Raw genomic sequence first — 24,229 nt, 5'->3', positions numbered from 1 at the left:
AGATGCCAGCAAGCAGGAGAGGTGATCACTGAAGAGTCTTCAGAAGTCATGCATTCCAAAGAGTCTCCAGTATATATCGGTAATTGGTTAACCTATTCTATAGGGTATTCATATAGGGAAGATTGTATCTAAGAAAAATAAGAGTTCTTCCTCTCTACATTATTAGAAGAGTTCAAGCCTTCTTTGCTCCTGTTTCAAAGACTCTCTTAAAAGTTGTTGTCCTTCCTTAAACATTTTCTATTTTTTGAGAGAGAGAGAGAGAAGACCAGGATGTGCACATGATTACTTTATAATTCCTATATTGTATAAGAGGGACAACCTCTTTTAGCTCTGTTGTGATAGTGAAGAGGTTAGTTTCTGTTTCAAAACTGAAAATGAGCCCACAGTACACAGATCTCTGATGTTTCCTTTATGTTAAATTGCCATCTATCTGTGGTTGAAGAGTGAGAGAAGATTATAATCCGTAGGACCCAACAGAACTACCTGGAAAAGCTCAGAGAAACTGCAGTTCAATTCTAAATTTGGTCTAAGTGGCACAGAATTAGACCACTGCACCATGTGGATAGATAGTTTGGACATTGAAAAGCTGAAAGTATCATGTTAGCGACACTAGCATTTTAAGGAAAAGAAGGAATTGGAGCAGTTTTAGAAACATTCTCTCCTTATTGCTGTCACTGCTATATTCTAGAACAAAAGAAAATTGCACTGTTGAAAGAACAGGTGCTACTGCTGGAGGTGTTCTGAATCCAAAATTACATATTTTTTTTAAGTTTCTAAACAAAAGCTTACTTGTAAATAATTTTTTAAACATATTTCAATATAGAGAAGTATCCCTCAAAAGTTGTTTTGGAGGCCAAATTTTTTAATTATCCTCTTTTATATTGTTTGTGCCTGCTTGTGTATTCAACAGAGCATTTGTTTGAGCAAATGAGTTGTTTAAGAGGTGTAATTTGGGAGCATAGAATTAAGTACCACATATGAATATTTGGCAGGAAAATTTTAATTTTTGTTTTTTATACACACTATCTACACATAAAGAAAAATCTTTTTAAGCAGCAAAGAATATGCTTGTAGTTTTTTTTTTTAAACAAACTAAACTTAAATTCATTACGTTAGTGATCCTGATTGTGAAGTACTGAAACATCCTTTTAAAATGAATAGAGAAGAATCCAGAGAACTGGAATAGAAACAAATATGCTGTATGTTTAACTTTTTATTTATTTTTTTCCCATAGGTGACCGAATTGTAAAAGTTAATGGAGAGAGTGTTATTGGGAAGACATATTCCCAAGTAATTGCTTTAATTCAGAACAGGTAAGATATTTGTAAATTAGTCAATTTTGAGTGCCAACTTAATACATTGGTGTTAGTGAGGGATAACTATTGCATGATTCTGCAAAAGTGTGTCAACCACTGTGTGTGCGTGCAAGTTTGTGTATGTATATATTTAAAAAAATATATCACCCTTCCCCCCCCGCCCCCCCCCCCCCCCCCCCAAAAAACAGTATTGTACTCATAGGAATTGCCGTACTGGATCAGAGCATGGTTCATCTAAGTATTTGTCTTTCATAGTGGCCTACACCAGATGCTTCAGAAGTATAATAAGGGAATAATAGTATAATAATCTTCCCCTCCATGAAGGTCTCATTCTAATCCCTAATACTTGGAGATTGATTTAAAAAATGAAGTATGAGGTTTTATAGCCCTTCAAAATTTTTGTTAGGATTAACTGTTATAACTCTGGATATAATTGTATACAGTGCTGTTGTAGCTATGTTGGTTCCCAGGCTACTAGAGACACATGGTGGGTGAGGTAGTATATTCAGTCTGAAGAATAGCTCTGTGTAAGCCCAAAAGTTTATATCTTGCCAACAGAAGCTGGTCAAATAAAAGATACTACCTCACCCACCTTGTGTCTCTAATCCTTTTTTGAATTTTATTAAATTCTTGGCCTCAATTACATTCTGTGGCAATGAGTTCCACACTCTAGTGGTTTTGGAAAAAGGATTTCATTTATCAGTATTGAAAGTGCCACCTTTTATTTTCATTGAATGTCCTCTTGTTCTTGTGTTATCAGACCAAGAGAAAGAAAGCTCCTGATTTACCTATTCTATTCCATTCATTATTTTATATACTTTTCCATGTCTCCCTCTTATTTGTTTCCCCTGTAAAGTAAACAGTCCTAGTGTTTTCAGACTCTTTGAGAGTTTTTCCTATGCCTTTATTCATTCTAGTCACTCTTCCCTTCTAATTTTGCAATATCTTCTTTAGATGGAATGACCAGTATTGTGCAAACAGATTCCAGATATGCTATACCTTTCTTGAGTTGATAGTTAATTTAGAGCCATATGAGATGTATAATTAAGATTTTTTTTTCTCCTGTGTGCTTTACTTGGCATTTATTAAATTGAACTTAGTTTTCTATTGTATTGTTGATTCATGTAGTTTGGTTAGGTCCCTCTAAAGTTACTCAGTCTTCTCTGCACTAGGCTAACCTAAATAACTGTCATCTTTAAATGTTACAACCTTGCTGCTCACTCTACTTTCTAGATTATTATTAAATAAACTTGAAACAACACGTTGTTACCTTTTTGCCATGATGAAAACCAACCATTTATTTCTATTTTGTTTCCTGTCTCTTAGCTAGTTTTTTGATACAAGACAGTACTTTGCCTCACAACAGTGACTGCTTAGTTTCTTTAGTAGCTTCTTGTGAGGGACTTGGTCATAGACCTTTTGAAAATTAAATTACTTCCTCCAGTTCTCCTTCATCTACTACTTTACTGGTGTTGGAAAAAAATTCTTCTAGATAGTGAGAGATGATATTTTTCTTTTCAAAAACTGGTTATACCCTAGCATAGCATGATTTTCCAGATATGTCAATACCCTGATTTTAATTATAATTTCAACCCAATTTAGCAGATATAAATGGAAGGCTTACTGGTCTGTAATTCCCCCAATCACCCTTAGAAATTTTTTTAAATATCAATATGCTATTGTATGGTATATCAGCTGTTTTTAATGAGACAGCATATTTTGGTACCAGCTCAGCCACTTCATATTTAAACTCCTTGTCTTGGATGTATACAATCTGGATCTGGTGACTTGTTGCTTTTTAAATTATTAAATTATTCCAGCACCCCTTCTTGTGGCACTTCAATCTCTCACCATACCTCATTGTTATTTCTAGAAAAGATGTACACTGAGTTTTGCAATGTAGATGCCTGTCCTCATTACTGAATGCTATGGACTTCAGCAGTGTGGCTTTTCCTTAATATAGGGCCCAAACTAATGCTTGTTGATGTCAGTGGAAAGATTCCCCATTGACTTCAATTGGTTTAATCCACATGCCTTTTGACTTGGAGAAGTCTACTGCATTCATCTAATGGTTTTGAGGACATGCAGCTTTCTCTCTCAGCTTCTGGTAAGAGATGGTAAAGTTTGATTTATACTATATATACTTTCTGGAGGATGAGAGAATAGCTCTGCAGAATTCCCATAGTGAATTGTTCCAAATGACGCAAGTCCTGAGATTGCTCTTGAATTTAGGTCTTACATCATTTACCAGTATTTGCCAACCTATTAGATTGGCCCACCAAAATTTTATCTTTATTCACTTGCATACAACAACTTAGAGACGTGATGGGCACTAATGTAAAAACCTGTAAGAGACGCACATTATTTTACTAGTTATTGTTGAAAATAGACCAAGAAACAGGAGATCAATATGCTAATTCATAGTAATGATTTTTTAGAAAGTCATTTGGGGGTTGGAAGAGCCACAACATTGGTTCTTTGCTTTTAAGGTAACTCCCTTCTTCATGCGCTGATATATATTTATTCCTATATCTGTAATTTTCACTCCGTGCATCTGAAGAAGTGGGTTTTTTACCCACAAAAGCTTATGCCCAAATAAATCCATTAGTCTTTAAGGTGCCACCGGACTCCTCATTGTTTGTGGATACAGACCTACACGGCTACCCCTCTGATACTTGAACATTGAATATGGATTTTTACAACCCATCCTTGCATTCTGTTTCCTTCTTAATTTTTCATAACATAAATGTATTGCTAAAACCGTCAGAACTATACACAAGATTAACATTAGCCACACAAAAAAGCTCATAAAATGTGGGTCTTCACGCTGGTCTAGATTCTGTGTCTTAGTGCTTTCATTTTGATGCCTCTTCTGATGCTGAGTTTGACTAAGAACAGCAAATAACTTCATTTTTATGTCATGTTTGCTTGATCAGTGCTTTCCATAGACATTTCTAAGAATTAATAATGCTGTACCTAATATTCAAACTGTCACTTCCTTTGTGTGTGATTCCGATCAGCATTATATAAGTGATAATCTTGCATACATTTTCATGAGTATTAAGGAAATGAAGAAAACAGTTTAAGATTTCCTTAATATCTTGACACCTGGCATGAAGATTTTGAGATTTACAGGTATATTTTACAAATTACGAACACTGGGAGGTCTCAAACCCCTCTGCCACAAGGTTCCTATAAATTAACAATCCCATTTAGATCACTCAAAATAGTTGAAGCCTCTTCAGTGACGTTTTTAGTTTACAAATGTTGGATTTCTTTTGGTGACTCATTGGAAATTAGTCTAGTCTTTTAAATTTTATTTGAATAGAAGAAAAATCTGTTTACACAGTTCCGCTAAACAAGCATGAAACAAGCAAGAGTAGGAGAGTGGTTGATATTCTGCAATATGTAAGAGCCCCCCTTTCCTCTATAGGAACTACATGAATGGGAACTTTGCATTATCAGCTACGTGGCTTTCTGATATAGAGTCTAAGGTCCTGATGTTGAAGTTGGATCTGCATAGATGAACCCTTGCATAGGTGTGAACCCTTGCATAATTTGCCTCATGGGGCTCTTCATGAGTCCTAAGGTCAGTTCCAGTACTGAAGTCTATATTTTTCAGGAGCAATAATGTAAAACTACAGTACCTCTCTCCCTTCCTCCTTTTCCAACTATTACTATAGAGTGTGGGGGAGTCATCTTCAAACAATACAAAAGTATTGTGAACACTATTTTTAAAGATTAGCTTATAACTTTACTGCTTATATTATCAGATAAAATGGGAAATGTTGTAAATGTTTATTTTAATGTGTCAATAGTCATGTATCGGTTAAACTTGTGCTCTAAAAAGTCTTTGAAACTTATTTTTGAAGGCTTATTTTTATGGTAGTTTGCACACTGTTTCTTTCAGTTTATATCAATCTGCTTCTGTAATGATTGGTTTTAAAAGTTAAAGAAACTGTACCATTTGGCTTAGTGTACTATACATTTCAAATGAATATTATAGGAAAACTAATTTATCATATTATACTATTTTGAAATCGTACCTTTTTGTCTGTAGTCAGTAGGAAATGGATAAATGAACTACAGAACAGAAGCATCTTTCATATGTAAAGAATAACTAAGCATATGGTATGCCTTCAAGAATGAGGCTTTGCTTTTGTGGGCAAATAAGTTTTGTTAAACTGAGTTCTGACCTTTTATTGAAACTTGAACAAACTGGATCTTCTGTGCTCTGGATCTAAAGTCTCAGAGAGAGTCATTCTCGCTCTCTGTAAGGACATTTTGTTTTCTTTTGAAAATGGTGAAATCTTGGGTTTCTCCATTTTCCAAAAGAAGGGGTATGGCATTTATTTCTAATGCCTTTAAAGTTGCCCTGTCACTTTTAATTTTTGTTGACATGCCATTTCAATGCAGTAAGCAGTGTTTTTTTTCCAGTAAATGTTCATCAGCCATAGTTAAGTCACATAAGATCAGCTCTAATATCCTTGCGTAAGACAGTCAAGACACACTGTAAAACTGACTTGGAATCAATTCAGCCTGTTTTAGTGTAGAGCGTCTTCTCTGATGCGAAGATAAGGATTTGTATCAAGATCTGTGCACACCAGGAAATGCAATGGAGACTCTTAGGGTACCTCTACCCAGCAAAATAAAACAAAACACCACAGCAGTGATTCTGAGCTCAGATCCACTGATTTGGGCTTGTGCTAAAATAGCAATGTAGACACTCTAACTCAGGGTGGAGCCCAGTCTCTAAAATGTGCTGGGGGCAGGCTCTCAGAACCCGGGCTCCACCCGGAGCCTGAATGTCCACATGGCTTTTTTTGCCCTGCAGTGCAAGCCCTAGTCAGTAGCCCCAGGTTCTGAGACTTGCTGCTGCGGATCACTTTTTGCGGTACAGATATATTCATGGTTCTTGAGTTGCCTTGGTTTTTGATAGAGCTCATTGGCATTGTTTCCAGAATAACACGTTCATAGGATTTGCCTTTGTTTGGGGAATATGAGATTACTGTTTCTCTCTGGGTAACTTCTGAACATTAGTTTTGGATTAGCTGCATGGATTACATTTTTATCATTTCTGTCTGTCTGACCCATCTTTAATCCATTTTCAGTGTGGCATTCCAGACCCACATGTACTTATGCCTTCTGAAACCAGTGGTCTGTTACTCGTGACTTTTTTTTATCTTAGTTCTTCCTGTGGGTTTAGTAATCCAGATATAAAGACCAAAGCTTGACATGAGATGCCAATAAATAGCTGACAGTACACCTATTACCATATGATTTAGCTGATTTCTCCAGGATGAGGTTGAAGCACAATCATGGGATTGGATGGGGATGCTTGCCTTGCTACTGCCTCCACTGTCTTCTCTGCCAGTTTTCAAGACCTTTAAATTAACATAAGATAGTGGAGAGTGGGTAGTTTTACTTGTATTCACACATTTGCAACTTTAATTTTTGTCCAAGATACCATAGGCAGGTACCATAGTTTGTAGGTATCCCCCAAAAAGCAGATTAAAAAAAAAAAAAAGATAGTATAGATACAGTAACTCCTCACTTAATGTTGCATTTTTCAGGAACATAACTATAACTTTAAGAGAAAGGATGTTAAGCAAATCCAATTTCCGCATAAGAATTAATGTAAATGGGGATGGGCGGGGGATAGGTTCCAGGGAATTTTTTTTCACCAGACAAAAGTCTGTCTATCCACACACACTGTGTAAGTTTTAAACAAACAATTTAATACTGTATACAGCAATGATCATTGACTTCACCACATCAACCAAGCTTCCCAGAGGGTGGGATATTTCCCAGGGAATGCCTTACTGCCAAATGATGAACTAGCACTCGGCTGAGCCCTCAAGGGTTAACACGTTGTTAATGTAGCCCCTCACTCTACAAGGCAGCACAAATGGAGGGAGGGGAGACAGCATGGCAGACAGAGACTGTGTGTGTGTGTGTGTGTGAGAGAATGAGTGAGTGAGAGGGGGAGAGAGAGAGATGCATATTGCCCCTTTAAGTACGCTGGCTGCACTCTAAGTACATTGCCTTTTTAAGTAGATCAGCAAGTTGAGACAGCAGCTGCTGTCAGCAAGCTCCCTCTGTCCTGAGCCCTGTTGTCTTACTCCCCCACCCCCGCTGCTCTATGGAGATGGGGTAAGCCGGGGGGAGGGGGACACCCTGACATTAGCCTCCACCTCCCCCCTCCCCCCCCCCGCCCCGCACAGCAAGCAGGAGGCTCCTGGGAACAGCTCCAAAGCAGAGGGTGGGAGCAGCACATGGCAGTGGGAGGAGGGACAGCTGAACTGCGGGCAATTGCTAGCCTGCTGGGTGGCTGCCGCACAGGGAACTTAGGAGAGCGGGGAGCTGAATGGGGGGGCTGCCAGTCCACCTTGGTTCCAAGCCCCCACCAGCTAGCTCCAACTGCTCTTTCTGCAAGCAGTGGACAAAGCAGGCAGCTGCCAAACAATGTTATAAGAGAGCATTGTGCAACTTTCAATGAGTGTGTTCCCTAACTGATCAGCAACGAAACAACGTTAACTGGGACGATTTTAAGTGAGGAGTTACTGTACCTTAGAAACTCATAATTGGCAAGTTGCTGTGCATATAACCACTCTTACCTGCTAGCCAAGTAAGCTATGATGGCAGATATTCTGCATTTCCATCCAGAAGATGGCCAGATTGTTTAGCTTACAAGCTAAATATGGTTGTTTTATAAAAGGTTACATTGGAATGCAAAAGAAAAACGTCAGTGGTGTGATAATATTGTGGGGGACCCACCATCCTTGCTCCAACTTCCTTAATAAGAGAAGTTTATTTTATTAAAGAGATTGCATTGTGTAGTGTAGTATTGAAGGAGGAATATTTAATTCTGTTGAATCTGCATGGTATAACATCTTATTTTTAACATATTGCATATACAAACAAACCTTGGTAAGTAAAATTCAGTATGTAAAGGGAAAAAAAGAATGAATTTATTGACCATGCTATGATTGCCATTATTATTTCATCTCTAGTGAATAGACCAGGGGTCGGCAACCTTTCAGAAGTGGTGTGCCGAGTCTTCATTTATTTACTCTAATTTAAGGTTTTGCGTGCCAGTAATACATTTTAACGTTTTTAGAAGGTCTCTTTCTATAAGTCTATAATATATAACTAAACTATTGTTGTATGTAAAGTAAATATGTTTTTTAAAATGTTTAAGAAGCTTAATTTAAAATTAAATTAAAATGCAGAGCCCCCCGAACTGGTGGCCAGGACCTGGGCAGTGTGAGTGCCACTGAAAATCAGCTCACGTGCCGCCTTCGGCATGTGTGCCATAGGTTGCCTACCCCTGGAATAGACTCATTTGAAAGGCTAAGCATTTTTTAACTTTTAAATGGTGAGTGCTCGACAAGTTCTGACATGGGGGAAGCAAGCAGACCATATCTTAACCAGTATCATTCTCCTTATATTAACTGAACATAAAATCCCCTTTTTCAAAATTGTGAGTAATATTTTCTATTGTGTTTCAGTGACTGCATACTGGAACTTAGTGTTATGCCTAAAGATGAAGACATCCTTCAACTGGTATGTTGTGTTTCTGAACATGAAAATAAGATATACTATTGAAAAAACTCATTGATTTGCTGAAATTTTTTTGAACAATGTATGCTGCTTTCTGAATACTTTAAATCTTTGAACATTTGCTGTTAGGAAGTAGTTGGAATCACAACATTTATTTTTGTTACTCCTTAACTCCCACTCTACTTGCTTATTATCTTTGAAATCTCAGAATGTGAAAGCACCAGTAATAGTTTTTAGGACCCAAGAAAAATACCTCTGTTCATAGCATTTTCCACTATATTAGTAAAATACTGAAGCTATGCTAAAGAAGTATTTTAGAAAGGACAATTCTGACACTTATGGTTGTCTGACTTGATTTAATGTAGGTTTCTTAATATTAGAACTTGAGAAAGGGCTATTTTAAGAAAATAGCTAGATTTTTTGTGACTTTTTTTTGAAAGAGCTTACTTGCACTCTACACAGAATTCAATTCCAAGTAAGAGGTACTTCCGAATTTGAAGAGAAGTATAATGTTGCACCGTGTAAAAGATGCAGTGTCACCTGAAACAAAACAGTGAACATTTCTATAACAAAATGTAACAGTTGCATATAATTTGAACAAGGAGAACTATATTTTAGAAAATGTTACTGTATGTGCAGTATTGCACATCTTTCCTGAAACTTGTAAAGTTTCCCCAAACAATACAGTATATATAGTAACTTATTTTCTAAATCAAATAGTTTTCCAAAACCTTTTTACTCAAACTGTTGTAAATATTTTTATGATGGCTCAAAACCAAGATTGAGGCTCCACTGTGCTGGTGACTGTTAAACAGAGGCGATGATCCCTGTCCAGAGGGCTTATAGTCTGAACACCCAAGAGCTGAGGGTAAAACACATGCGAATGAGCCTGGTGAAGAATTGGCACAGCCTTGTAAATTACCTGTATTGGTGTTTGTGTTAATTGGGGCTATAGCTAGGGAGTAGGAAAAGGCAAAAGGTCTGAAAAGACTTGGTTAGCTATTGACAGCAGCAGGAGTTTTGTAGGCATCACATGATAAGTGAATCTAAATTTGAAGGGTGCTTCATGTGGTTAGAGTAACAAGTCAAGAAGATCATTTTAGTAGCAGTGTTTTGAATAGACTTGAGGGGGAAGTAAGCCTACAGTAGGCAAGGCCAGGAAAGAGGAAGCTTCAGTAGTGAAGACATTAGATGATGGATATGGATGGGAGTTTTGGCTTTGTGGATTGAGAGAAAAAACTGGATTTTCGGGATTATGTCATGTGGGAATAGTGGCAAGATTTAAAAATGGCCTGAATGAGCATATGATGCCCAGGTTATGTCCTGAATGACTCAGAGAATGGTGGTGGTGTCCATAATGATAGAGAGAGGTTGGAAATGGGGGAGAGGTGCAGTGAAGAGTTTAGCTTTTAACTTAAATTCAACATAGGGCAAAAACTGGACATCTGTGAATAGATGCCAGGCTGAGACACTCAAAATAACAAGAATGGATGGTTCACACCACAGATGCATCCTACAGAATTCAACTTCCTTTAAAAAAAAAAACATTTTTTTTTAGGTCACTTAAATCTTAAATACTGCCCATAACTCATGTTGTTCGTTTAATTTTATTTTACATTTGCTAGTGCAAGAATGGACAAATGAATCTTTTCCAAAATTTGTCAAATATAAAGTTACATTAAGATTTCACTAAACCTGAAATGTTGAATGCTAAGTTTCAAACCAGAGGACACTTCATAGCATAATATAAATCTTACAACAAAGGGTTTTAAAATTGAAATAACAGATCTTTAACCAGTGTAACATACATTGCACTACTGTAATGAAATTTGACTTCATTGTTGCTATTGGAGAGGAGTCTTTTTTTTTAAATTTTTAAAAAAATATTTAACTGTTTAATCTGTAGATTTAAGTGTTCTGCTAATACATAGACGATAATGTCCATTTTTCTTGGTTAGAAATTGAGCCTCAAGTAACTATGTCCCTGATCACTGTATTCTGTAACAATTTATCAGCTAACTTTGTCTTATACTATTATCAAAAATGTCTGTGATTAACAAAGACTTATGTAACATGCTGCTGGGGATACCCATAGCTGTGAGCTACTGTTACCTCTCTGCCTCAGTAAGCGTGGGAGTTGCTGGTGATTAGATTGTGCATCAGCTCCTGGCCACACCAGTTTGTCTTTCTCACCAACATACTTCTTAATGCTTTCCCAGCGCAAATCTTGCCTAGCAGGTAACAATCGGAGAACTCCAGCCCCTGAGCTCCTCAGACATTCCTCTGCAATGCATGGCCTCTACCACTGTATATTCACAGAAGATATTAAGTTTGCTGCTCTGTTAATGAGTTGGTACATCTCGGCTTATTAATTTAACTGGGGTAAATATGACCTTCCCTTCAAACACAGAGCTGAATTGGTTTATGTAGAAATAAAACTAGTTTATTAACAAAAGAGCATGGACTAAGTAGTGGTACCAGGTGAAAAAGAGAGAGGATGGTTATAAGCAAATAAAAGTGAAAAAATGCACCTGAAAGTATAAAACTTAACCTAGCAAGACAGTCTTTGTTCAAGATGATTTCTTTTACCCACAACTTTCTTTCAAGTTTTTTGGTGGCCGGGACCCATCAAGGAGATAAGACACCAACCGATTTGATTTCCTTAAAGTGAAGGATAAAGATGAAGTCTCTCTCTGTTTCTTCTTTTCCCAAAGAGATTGCTTTTGTCTTACAAATCAGGAAGGTCTCCTGGGGATTCAGTCTCCTGGGGATTGTCTCCTGTGTGTCTCTGGGGTGCAGGAGCTACCTTAATTCTCTCTCTCTCAAGTTCAGGAGCAGGATAATCCCCACTGGTTTAGCTTGATAGCTTGGTTTACTGTTAATATGGAAATAGAGGTAAACCCACTTTCCTTTGGCTGTCTTGTTTTAAACATGTTATAATAACATCACACAGAGAGAATTTATAATTTCTCATATAACCTTAACACATGCACTTTACAATCTTAATAACCAGCATGTTAGCTTTCATATACCTCCCAAGCCATATTTTGTACAGATATTATTGCAGTAGTGTGTGGAATGTGATTACGAGGTGCCTAGGGTCATGACTGGCAACAAGTGTGATATAGATTATAATAATGTAGGAAGTTACCTTGATTCTTGGACAGATTTCTTTGTGTGACACAAAAACCCATCCCCATTTAGTGTTCTGAGTTTGAAAAAAATCTTGTGAAGTTTTGTTTAGTTTAGTTCTCTCTTGAAACCCAGTGTGACTATCTAAGAATCCCTGTTATTCCCCATGTCTTTACAGTGATCTCCTAAACCTCTTGGGCCAGCCGTCCTGACAGGGTAGGAATGCAGAGTGAGGCTTTTTTCAAATCCATCAACACAGCTCAGATGTTAGGTCCCTATCTTTCTTGTACCCCTAACCTTGCTACTCAAGGTATGCTGCATTGCCTTTGTAGATCTCCCAGGCTGTCGTCATGAGAGTTATAGTTTGAACCTATATTACTGGATGTTGGCAGCTTCAGCAGAGATGCCAAGAATAGCTTAGGCTATGAAGTCTAAAATATCCTCTTGCCCTTAAAGTCAGTTCCTTCTACGTCCGGGTTGAAGCATGCTTATGGTCTGATTGTTCTATCCTTCCACTGACCATGTTACATCTGTTTGGTGGATAAAAGCAGGCTTGGGTCTCCAGGACTGACAGTCCTGCACATCGTTTACCAGAGGTCTTACTAGAGAAGCTTCCTTTTCTGTTGCTACAAGTACTCCAAGGCTGAGCATATTGTGCTACCACTGAGCACCAGGCTAGCTCGCTGAAAAAGACTGCTAGTAGGAGCAGTTTGCTAACCAATCAGAAACATCAGATCATTGTAAATATTTCCACTATGGCCTTCATTTATCCGAATGAAAACTTCAGTGGGACATAATGTTATAGCTTTGTTGACAGAATTTCTGAGAGGGTGCAGATACTAAAAACTGATTGTGCTATGCCAGAAATGGGTTAGTCTTTTTGTACCTTTTTTTTTTTACTTTAATATAAATGTCTTGGGGGGGTGGGGGTGGGAGAGAAACAATCTCTTGAATGAAGTTTAGTAATAAAATGATTAGTTATTAATTTCAGGACGTTTCGTTCATGTAACTTCATTTTTCTTTGAATTAGGTTCCTATAACATCAGCGATTTAGAGATTTCTTTTGTGTTTCTTGTAGAGATGTTCTTTTGCCCCCAGGTTCAGTGAAGGACCTTCCTCCCCTCTTCCCAGAGCAATGCACTCTGGGGATTAGCGCATAGTCTTCAGAATAACAAAACAAAATGGAACTTCCTTTCTTTTGTCTAAGGGAAGACAATCTCTGAATGATTTTTAGAGTTGAGAATCTACATTGCCTTTCTCACGTCTAAGAATTGTATTTGATGTTAAGTAGCCTATTTTTTTAAGTTGTGGCAAATCAGCCTTTATGGTTAAAATAAAAAGTAAACTTCAACCTCAGAGTTTGAATACAGATTCTCAAAAAATTTCCTTACTGCGCACAAAGGGCTTGAGCTGACTTTTTGCTCTGTGGCAGTTAATCAACAAATTCCATGATGCAGATCTTCAGGTGGCAGTGTTTTCTTGCATCAGAAGCTCTTGTAAACTTTTGTAATTAAACACCGGTATATTTTGTAGGAAGCTTCAGAGTTAATGGTTAACAGTGGTGGTAAGTTGATAAAAGGTTCATTGTCTACCTGTATAAAGAGAGAATGGATTAATTATTTTCTGAAAATAATGTTGGTTGTGGTAAACATTAGGGTGCTTGGCAGTCTCATCAGTGTGCTGATGACTGATTACTGCGGTAAGTATTTGAATAATGTGTCACTGTTTTTCTGTTCTTTGAATATTTTATAAACATGTCCATGGTAGTGTGTGAATGTAGATTTTTTTTGTCATTAAATTTATTTCCTGAAAACAGGACTTTGAATAGTCCATTCACCTGTAGCAATTAGGAGGGTTTTCAAAGCAAGTGTTAGTTTCTGTGGAATGTTTTGCTTTCCTTATTTAAAAAGGGAATTAAGGGTGAAAGCCTGGCCTTGGTGTAGTCCATGACAATTTTCATTGACATGGGGTGAGCAGGAAACAGGTTTTTCCCATCTGTGACGGGGTGCTCAACTCACCGCTAGGATGGCACCTCCTCCTGGTCACTCTGAGGAATAGCTTGCGAAGCTGACACCCCTTCCTGTGGTTGCAAACCATCTCTCCATCTCTCTTCCACGCTGCAGCCCCTCTCTCACTCCATGATCTGCAGCCTTTTTGTGTCTTGGCCCTCTGGCCAGGTCACTCTGAATTTTCCCCTTCTGGGATAGTCTTTCAAAGTTATTGCTCAGCAGTCTTAGGCAGTTTTCCCTTTCACTGTCACATGGTGCTACTCCCTCAGCAAGTAGTAGGGGAGACCAGGACTGCCCTCAGCTCTGGGTTCCAGCTCAGGGACCATCTAGTCAGCAGCCAGGGTCCATTCCCTTCTAGACCTTGGTGCCTTTCCCTGAGCCCTTTCCTTAACATCTGGCACTCCCCCTCTCTGGGTTTGCCAGCTTTCCCAACTCGCTCCTCCTAGGGAGTAACTGTAGGCTACCTGCCTCTGCAGCCTCCAAACACTCCTCCTTCTCACAGAGAATGACTGCAGCCTGTTTCCCAGCAGACTCCTATGCTGCCAATTTCCTAGCTTCATAAATCTGGCCCAGCTTGTTCCTCCTCAACTTGGTTCCCTCACTGAGTTGGGATTGCTTAGCCACCTGATTTCCCTCAGCTGTGGCCTGCTGGGTTAATTAGCACTCTTCTCAATCTACATTAACCCCTTCAGGGCAAGCATGGGGTGAACCTCATCACAGAAACCTACACAGATTTTCAAGATTTAAAACTGTTTCCATTCGGGACACAATTCAAAATCTCAAACTTACACAAATGGACAATCCCAAAACAATTTGTCTGTCAGTCAAAGTGCTTTGATAATTTTTAAACATTTGTCTTTGATTTTGACTTTTTTTTACAAGCTTAAATGTAAAAACAATTGTTTTGAACCGAAAAGCTGATTTTAAAAAACAAAACGGTGAGATGGGACCTTTCCACAATTTCAAAACGTTTTTTCCCTAAAGTCTTTGAAATGAGATTTGTCAAAAACAGCCCTTTCACGTGAATAAATTTGGTTTTGACAAATTAGCATTTAAAAATTTTTTTCTTGGTCAGATTATTCCTGCAGCTCATTGATTTCAATAAGAACAAGACTTCTGGTCTCTCTGGTTATAATGTGAACAGAATGAAAATTGCTGAAATTTGTTTGCAAACAGCTTCCAAAGCCTTGCCTGTTGCTGGTAGCTCTTTTCAGGCAGCATCAAAATTAAAAACGGAAGGAAAGATTGAGGGGGAATGCCTATCTTTAGTCTTCTGGTAGAATCCTCTGGCTTTAGAAGACCTTTCTGGCTTATGAATGAGGGAACTGAGATGGGTAGGAGTTAGGAGATTTGGGTATGAAAATGTATGTGGGAGAGTGGTGAGAGGCAGAATTTGTTAGAAAAGAGATGTGAGGGAGAGGTATGAGTAGTTTGTTTTGGGGGAAGAACTAGGAAAGACTGAAAACAAAGAGGAGGTGGTAAAACATGTAATGTAGACATAGAAAAGGGCATATACTTTATGGGGTAGAGGGAAAGAAGAAAGATACAGAAAACAAAGCAGGAAAATATTAACCTTGGTTAGATATGGGAAAGAAGGTATAGCTAAAGCAAGAGAAACCTAGTAAATTACGTTCTGTACAGTTTATTAAATAGAAAATTGAGAGCGTATAACACATTCTAATCCTTGTTTTTAGTCACTTAAAATTTATTAACTCTTCCAGACGGTAATTTTCTAGATTGGTCCCATGATGATCTAATCTATTTATTTTGGCATGTTTGAGCAAAACTGGTTGATCTGCTTTTTTAGTAAAAAAGGCTTGCTCCATTATTTGGAAATAATTATTTTTTGTAACTAAAAAAAACCCTCTAGTATCAAAATTGCATGGGGAGAAAGCTAAAACGTAGCATAGAAATAGCCCTTATTGGAAAGAACTTTTGAGTGTTCTAGAGAACATTATTTTTTATTTGATTTAGCTGTGAGCCTTTGAAAAATCATTCCGTACGCTTAGTATTATTGGTCTGTATTTTTTCAGATTTAAAAACGCGAGGCAAAGGGAAAAAATTTAACTTAGGCATGAACAAAAAATTATCTGTGTAGTGTAAAATATGTAGTAAATGTGTAGTGAATGAGTTAAGGCTTTATAAAAAGTTCTACCACCTATTCACATCTAAAGTATAAGATGCACTTCTCATAAAGCTTGTGGAAGAGGGGTTCTCTCATGAACTTCCTATGGGATACAAGTGAAGAGATCCCTCTTGTGGACTTCAGTGTGCATTGCCTATGGTTTCCGCTGTTTTTTATCTAAATAGTTCCACAGCTTCATTATACTGTTGCCTCTTCTTTAAATATGATGATTCAATTTTAGGTTGAATTTTTTTAATTTTATTTATGGAATGTTTTCCTGTATTTGGGTTTTCTTAAGTATCCTAGGAAATTCTATTTTTTTTTTTTTAAAAGTACATATAGAGAATAGCAAGGCTGCAAGGTTCAGCACTAAACCGTCAGGGAGTGACAATGTTGAGGTTTCATTTGCAACCTCAGCTCTGCCTCCTTGCAATAGGCTTCAGGTACCTGTTCACATGCAGCACAGTAAATCATTCTTACACAATATACTGTAACAGAGAGTAGCAGTCTAAGGTTGCTCTCTCATACAGGCTACTTAATTTTGGAGCTAAGTTAATTTAACAGTTAATTGCCTCCAGAGGAAGGCTGTGCAAAGTGTTGAAAAGAAAATATATAGTAAAAGTCCATGGAATAAACTATAACAATGCATTCCTTAAATACAATTTAATACATTTTTTAAAATAGCCCATATATGGGATTTTCAGGGGCACCTAAAAGAATTAGGAGCACAAGTCTGACTGAATTTTATTTAAGTGGACAAGTCTATACTGGACTGTCACAACAATGAAAAACCTGTCGTCATAAAAAAATGACAAAAATATTGCAAACTGTTACATATGTCTAAAAAGGAGCTGTTCTGTTGGGTAGATGAAGAAGAGGAGAACCAGAGGCCCAAATATAGGTGCTTCTGTGGGCATTGTAGGGGAGAGGAGGCCTAGGAAAGACCAGAAGAGGATATGTAACTGTGCGGGGAGAAATCCCCTTCCCTGAAAGCAGCAATGAAGCCAGATGTAGTTCTGGTTGGTGGCTTCTGTGTAACAATTCAGCAGCATCTAGGGCAGGGGTGACCAACATGTGGCTCCGGAGCCACATGCAGCTGCTTGTATAGGCACCAACTTCAGGGCTGGAGCTACAGGCACCAACTTTCCAATGTGCCGGGGGGTGCTCACTGCTCAACCCCTGGCTCTGCCACACGCTCTGCCCCCATTCCACCCCTTCCCGCCCCCTCCCCTGAGCCTGCCATGGCCTCGCTTCACACACACACCCCTCTCCTGCATGCCACAAAGCAGCTGATTGGGAGGTGCGGAGAGGGAGGGGGAGGTGCTGTTCGACAGAGCTGCCAGTGGGCCGGGGGCGGGGGGGGGGGGAGCTGCTGACATATTACTGTGGCTCTTTGGCAATGTACATTGGTAAATTCTGGCTCCTTCTCAGGCTCAGGTCAGCCACCCCTGATCTAGAGGAAGTGGGATCAAAACAAAGCCTCTGATGGAGGCGGTGCTGGATCTGGGCCCTTCAGCCCTTTGCCCATAAAAATTGCCCAGCTATGCATCTCACTTTGTCCCGTAGCAGTGGACCTAACCATGATGTTCAGTTTCAGCAACTGGCACAATTGGCAATTATTTTATTAATTGGAAGGAATTAAATCTTCTGAAAACTGGGATAGTGTTAAAATATCTAGAAACAGGTATCTTGTACAGTTGCATTGAGTTTTAGAGCAGTTTATAGGCAAGACAGATGCTGAACTGAGGCTAGAAGAGAAAAGCTACTCAGAGATTGAGCATCTGGCATGAAATATCAGAGTTTAGCTATACTATGTAATCAGAAATCTATTTTTCTTTACCCTAAAAGTTTAAAGGACAGAAGCACAATTTTGTGTTGCTATTTTCTTTACTAAAAGAAGCTTTTTAGAATAATCTAACTTTCAACTGATGTAACAATAATCAGTCAAGTGCACTTGTGAAACAAAGCTATATTTATAAAAATGTGTATGATTTAACACCAGACATTCAAAGTGATGTCAGTGGAGTCAAACAGTGTTTAGATGGCCCAGTGAGTTTTCTTACATAACTCATCATTCTGCCTTGCTACAAAATGAAATATTTAAGCTAATTTAATGTATCCCTCAAACAGCTACTGTTGGAAGCTATTGTGTATAATACTGGAGATAATTTTCTAGCAGGAGCAGAAAGTAGACTGTTGGGAAAAATATACAACCTTTTGCACTTAGTTTGCTGGAAAAGAGGTGGGTATGGGAGGGTCTAGGTATTAATACTTTTAATCTACCTACTGTGAAATTCCTTTTTAAAAGGAAAGCTCCATACATGGCTGCAGCTGCTGCATTTTTCAAGAGATGCTGCTCCCTGAGAGTTGACTATGAAATCTGCACTTATTGCCAAAAGACACAGAAGTACTCTCTTCCCCTAGAGCTGGACTTTTTCCCAGAATTGACCAGTTTTGTATGGTATTGTATAACTGCCGAATTGGCACTTTTCCCCAAAGACCATGTTTTATTTTTTTCTGTAGGAGGGAAGGTGGAGCCAGGCTTGTATCCATCTTGGAGCCCTAAGGATCGCCATATTATATTCTCTCCAGCCTTTAAAACCTTATGGTAGCAGCCATGTTCCTGTCTTTGTTTATCATTTCTCAGCCCTGGGTAGTTATTTTCTGTCATGAGGCACTCTTCATGTATTTTGGGTGTTATGGCTTTAGCACTCCCAGCATTTCTGATGCAAAGAGATGCAAGGACCTCCACCCTTTTCTTTAAAACAAAATAAAACCTGTTTCCTGAATGACTCATTCAGCTTTTTTAATAATAGGAGTGTAAAAAAAATTGTTTGGATATAATCTAAATATCTTCCAGGGAACTAGTAAGAATGAGCTAATATGTTAACTTTTAAATCCAGTGATACTTAATGGCAGTGGCTTTTTCTTAAAGGGGCTAATCATTCTGTTTTTATGAGGATACCTTCAGGAAAATTAGTGGCAGTTAATTTTTGTGTGTGTCGTTCTCATGCTAGTTACTCCTCTAACACCTTTAACCCTCCTTTTGATGAGATGTATACAGTTTATAAATTGTTTCACCACTCTCATGGCGCTTTAGTTCCATTATTAATTTCCCCCTTCTGTGCTGGAACACTAATATATAAAGAGCACAGCAGCAATAAATTGATTAAACATAATAGCACAAACAAAACCACAAATATTACCCTAAATCTACTCTAAATGCATTAATAGCAGAAGACAAGCATTTCACGCTTACACATAGATGTCTCTCATAATCCAGCCCTTCTATTACCCAGATTCTCAGATTTTCTTCAAAGTGAAAGTTTCACTCCTTACTGGGGCTTTACAGAGTATAGAGACCCCCCATTTTTCATTCTCTGGAGATTCTATCATCAGCTGCAGAACTCAAAAGGTCATCTGTTCTGGTTGCATCACACCTCCAACTACCTTACTTCGAAAGATTCAAAACTGCAATCTCCTCTTGGGATCTAGCCCAAAAGGGAACATAAATGCATCCTTGTGGATTACTTTGGCAACTTGTAGATGTCATCTTTGAAGTGTCCAAGGGCTGCGGACTGTAACTTTGTCAGAAGGGTATTCTAGCTTGTGTTTAAATAAAACCACTGAGGTTGGATTCAGGAAAAGATCATTAAACTATTTTTCAGTTGGCATCCCATTAATGACAATGTATTATCTCAGCATTTGAAATAAATGGCAGCATATTACAATTTGCTGTTCCTCAAAAAACTGACTGCATTGTACTTTTTGAGAGAGAAGAGCAATTTATTTATTTTGTAATCTGGTTTAATCTTGCTTTCTTGTTTAATTTAAAGGACTTGGACTTTCAGAAAGCATTTGACAAAGTCTCTCACCAAAGAGAGCAAAGTAAGCTGTGATGGGAGAAGAGGGAAGGTTCTCTCATGGATCAGTAACTGGTTTAAAAGATAGGAAACAAAGGATAGGAATAAAAGGTCAGTTTCTAGAATGACAACTAGTGGTGTCCCCCAGATATTTGTACTGGGACCAGTGCTGTTTAGCATATTTTATAAAAGATCTGGAAAAAAGGGGTGAACAATGAGATGGCAAAATTTACAGACTATACAAAATTTTTCAAGAGAGTTAAGTCCAAAGCAGACTACAAAGAGTTACGAAGGGATCTGTCAAAACTGGGTGATGAAATTCAATGTTGATAAATGCAGAGTAATGCACATTGGAGAAAACAATCCCAACTACACATACAAAATGATGGATCTAAATTAGCTGTTACCACTCAAGAAAAAGATTGTGGAGTCGTTGTGAATAGTTCTCTGAAAAAATCTGCTCAATACGCAGCGGCAGTCAAAAAGCTAACTATGCTGGGAACCACTAGGAAAGGGACAGATAAGCCAGAAAATCTTATCATGCCACTCTACAAATTCATGGTATGCCCATACCATGATGGAGGACATGACAGAGGTCTATCAAATTATGAATATGTGGAGGAGGTGTTATTTATTCGTTCACATAATTTCACACCCAATGAAATTAATAGGCAGCAGGTTTAAAACAAACATAAGGCAGTACTACTTCACACAACACACAATCAACCTTTGGCACTCATTGCCAGAGGATGTTATGAAGGCCAAAAGTACAACGGGGTACAAAAAAGAAATAGGTAAGTTTATGGATGTCAGGTCCATCAATGCTTAGGTATGCAACCCCATGTTCTGGACATCCCTAACCTATGACTGCCAAAAGCTGGGAGTGGACAACAGCTGATGGATCACTCAATTGACTGCCTGTTCTGTTCATTCCTTCTGAAGCACCTGGCATTGGCCACTGTCCAAAGACCGGATACTGGGCTAGCTGGACCATTGTTCTGACCCAGTATGGCCGTTCTTATGTTCTGATGACGTGCAATTTAATCCTTTCTGAAACTGAAAATTGTGGAATTTTTAATTTGAATTTTGGTACTGTATTTCGGACCTGGGTCATGGTGAGCAGAGGTGCTTCTTTTGTCAAGTTAACTATTGTCCGAAATGGACCTGTATGTAGGCTGCGAAGGAGAAAACCAAGTAATTACCAGCTGAATGTATCCACATCTTAAAAATATACATCTAGCTTTAAAAACTTAATTATACCAAGAAGCAATAAATTATTGTTCTCAGCCCCAAAACAGCTTTCAAAATTCAAAGACCCTTGAACACGTTTTTTTTTTTGTTTAAATCCTCACTTGTTTTGAGATCAAATTTCTCTTTTAATGAACTGGCACTCACTCCCTGATTGAGAACAAGGAGTGGCAATAAGGACTCCCCAAAATAACAATTCTGCTGCTGCTTTCTCTTCTGCTGGTGGTGGTCAGACTCTCAGCAGTTACACTCACAGTTGTAGAGTTTAAGGCTAGAAGGGAGGTAATCTTGTCTGACCAGCAATGCCACCCAACACCCGCACACTAAACCCAACAACCAAAATTGCACCAAAATATTACAGCCCACAGGAAGTTAAACTGTTGTGTGCCATGGGCAGAGAATAGGCAGGATCAAGGGCATTAAATGAGAGACACCCAGATAATACCAGCAAGTCACCTGCATGCTGTGATGCAGAGGAAGGTGAAGAAAAATCCCAAGGTTTCTCTGCCAATCTGACCTGGGGAAAATTCCTTCACAATACCACATATGATGATTTAAAGGCTGGGCATGGGAGCAAGAACCAGTCAGCTAAGCACCTGAGAGAGAATGCTTGGTGCCACCTCAGAGCTTTAGAATGCACTGTCCAGTGTTCCATTACCATCTGTTTCCATCTCTGATGCTTTAGAAGAAGGAGACTTAAAAAACAACAACCCAAGAATACATTGGTTATGTGAAACTGAGGAAAGAGATTTCCACTTCTCCAACATGCTTTTACTAAGGCTGTAGCTATATTAAGAGGGTCAAATCCAAGGAAATTTCTGGGTTGTGGAAGAGGAACACTAGGGTATCAGATGACCCTGGAGGCCGTCAATGTCGTTGAGAGAGGGCCAATAAAGAAGTCAATCATTTCAAGCTGCGATGGTGTTTTTTGTGATGCAGACGTGCCCATGAGGAAGTGAACCTAATCTGTCCGTTTATTTCACATAGACATCTAACTATTATTGGATCATAACTTGTCTTCAGTCACTACCCACCTGTGCTGAAAGTCTGTCCCCCTTTACTAGTTACCTGAACCATGTAGTTTCCCTCAAACTAATGGGTCCATGTTGATCTTCCATGGCATTTTATCATCCTTTCAAACTATGAAATGTTTTGTAATCAAGTTTGTTTAAATAAGAGTTGTATTTTGACAGTACTCTTGGGGTGTTCGGTTAACTGAGGCTTTCAGCTTTTGAATTAAAGCAAATATTTATTGCCCACAGAAGTTAATGTAAAGCTTTACTAGTAAACACTTGGGGATGGGAGATGTTGCAGGTATTATGCTCAAGGAATGAGGAGATGAAGAGGATAGAAATATATAGTATTAACTTGCTCAGTAAACCCTGTTTTATGGCATTGAGGAATGATGTTTAGAAAATATAATTTCCGTCAGATAAATGACCAATTTAAAGTGACATTTATTTGCAGTAAAAAAAAAATTCCTTACACTGATGATGATTTAAATTAAATGTCTTGGGTTTAAGATTTTAAATATTTAAACATGAATTTTCCCAGTATTCACCATTGGAAGGAGAGAGGGTAGGTCAGTGTGTTGTTTTCATAGAATATTGTACGTCAGTAATATGTTGGGGTTTTTTCATTTAAATGAACCCCTTGAGCTGTATTCTTGGCACAAATGTGGTCTTAGCACAAATAAACTAAACAAAGATGCTGCAAGATGGGTGACGATGCATCCCTGTTTTAAAAGAGAACTGTGTCTGATATAGTGCTCCCCTGTTAATGCAGAATGGTGAATGGCAGGAATAGGCAAGAGCACAATTAAATGGATTAGTAAAGAAATGAAATATTAAGAAAATGCAACTGACTGGGGAGGGAAGAAGCCCTGCCAATGGCTCAGTTCTCCAAGATACTGATCATCTGGGTACCTGATCAAGCAAAGCACTTAAACATGTGCTTAACTTAGTGTGCAGGTGGTCCCATTGAAATAATTCAGACTTTGCATGTGCTTAAAGTTAAATATGTGCTCAAATGTGTCTGTGGGTTGGGGTCAGAGGGCACAAGTTCTCAGGATACAAAGTTTACCATGATAATCTTTTAAATCACTTATCCCAATATATTGTTTTAGTTGTTTCTGAAATGGAACTGTGTGTTTTAATTAAAATTTGACCACATGTGGTAGCTGCAGGTAATAACCTTGGAAAGAAAAAGAAAAACTGGGTTTGTTCTAATGCTAAATGGCATAAAAATGTAGTGAAAATTTAGAATGTACATCTTATGTTAATTATTTAGTGTAATATGAGCTGATAAAATATTTTATTTACTTAAAATAGGATGAAATAATTGTTGTTGTTAGAGATCCATTGTGCTAGGTGCTTTACAAGTACAGTCTCTGTCCTGAAAAGTTTTTTGCATACAAATATACAAACAAAAACAGACCGAGGATATGGGAGAGGGATAGAATTATACAGTGTTTTATGATGTAGATTATTCTTACTCAGCTTGATTAAAAACAGTGTTTTTCTTCTAAATAATGGCTGCATTTCCCATTATCTTATAAGTAGAGCATGGGTTTTCAAAGTTCATGGCACCGCAACCCTCTTCTGACAAAAAAAAAATTGCTACTTGACCCCAGGAGGGGGTACCGAAGCCTGAGACTGCCCGTGCCCCATCACCCCGTGTGTGTGTTTGGGGGTGGGGTGGGGTGGGGACAAAGCCCAAGGGCTTCAGCCCCAGGCAGGGGGGCCTGTAACCTGAGCCTTGCTGCCCCGCCCTGCATGGTTGGGCTCAGACTTCGACCCTGGGCCCCAGCAAGTCTAAGTCGGCCCTGGCGACCCCATTAAAATGAGGTCGTGACCCACTTTGGAGTCCCAACCCACAGTTTGAGAACCACTGAAGTAGAGCAACAGATTTACAGGATAAGTATAATTATAGTTCTATAGCATGCTTTCATAGAACTTAATCTGATTTTTATGG

General features: G+C 38.4%; 1 protein-coding gene across 6 annotated transcripts in view; it reads left to right on the top strand.

Annotated features, from left to right (window-relative positions):
• The window catches only part of ARHGAP21 (Rho GTPase activating protein 21), a 209,975-nt gene that overhangs the window by 131,215 nt on the left and 54,531 nt on the right, over window positions 1-24,229 (top strand). For all 6 annotated transcript variants that reach the window (XM_045003537.1, XM_045003535.1, XM_045003536.1 and 3 more), the window contains exons 6-7: window positions 1,235-1,313; window positions 8,828-8,882. In XM_045003537.1, coding sequence (XP_044859472.1) covers window positions 1,235-1,313; window positions 8,828-8,882 — 134 coding nt within the window. The remainder of the gene's footprint in view (window positions 1-1,234; window positions 1,314-8,827; window positions 8,883-24,229) is intronic.

Source organism: Mauremys mutica, chromosome 2 (assembly GCF_020497125.1).
Source record: "Mauremys mutica isolate MM-2020 ecotype Southern chromosome 2, ASM2049712v1, whole genome shotgun sequence".
NCBI classification, from domain to species: domain Eukaryota; kingdom Metazoa; phylum Chordata; order Testudines; family Geoemydidae; genus Mauremys; species Mauremys mutica.
This window is presented reverse-complemented; position numbering and strand designations above follow the sequence as displayed.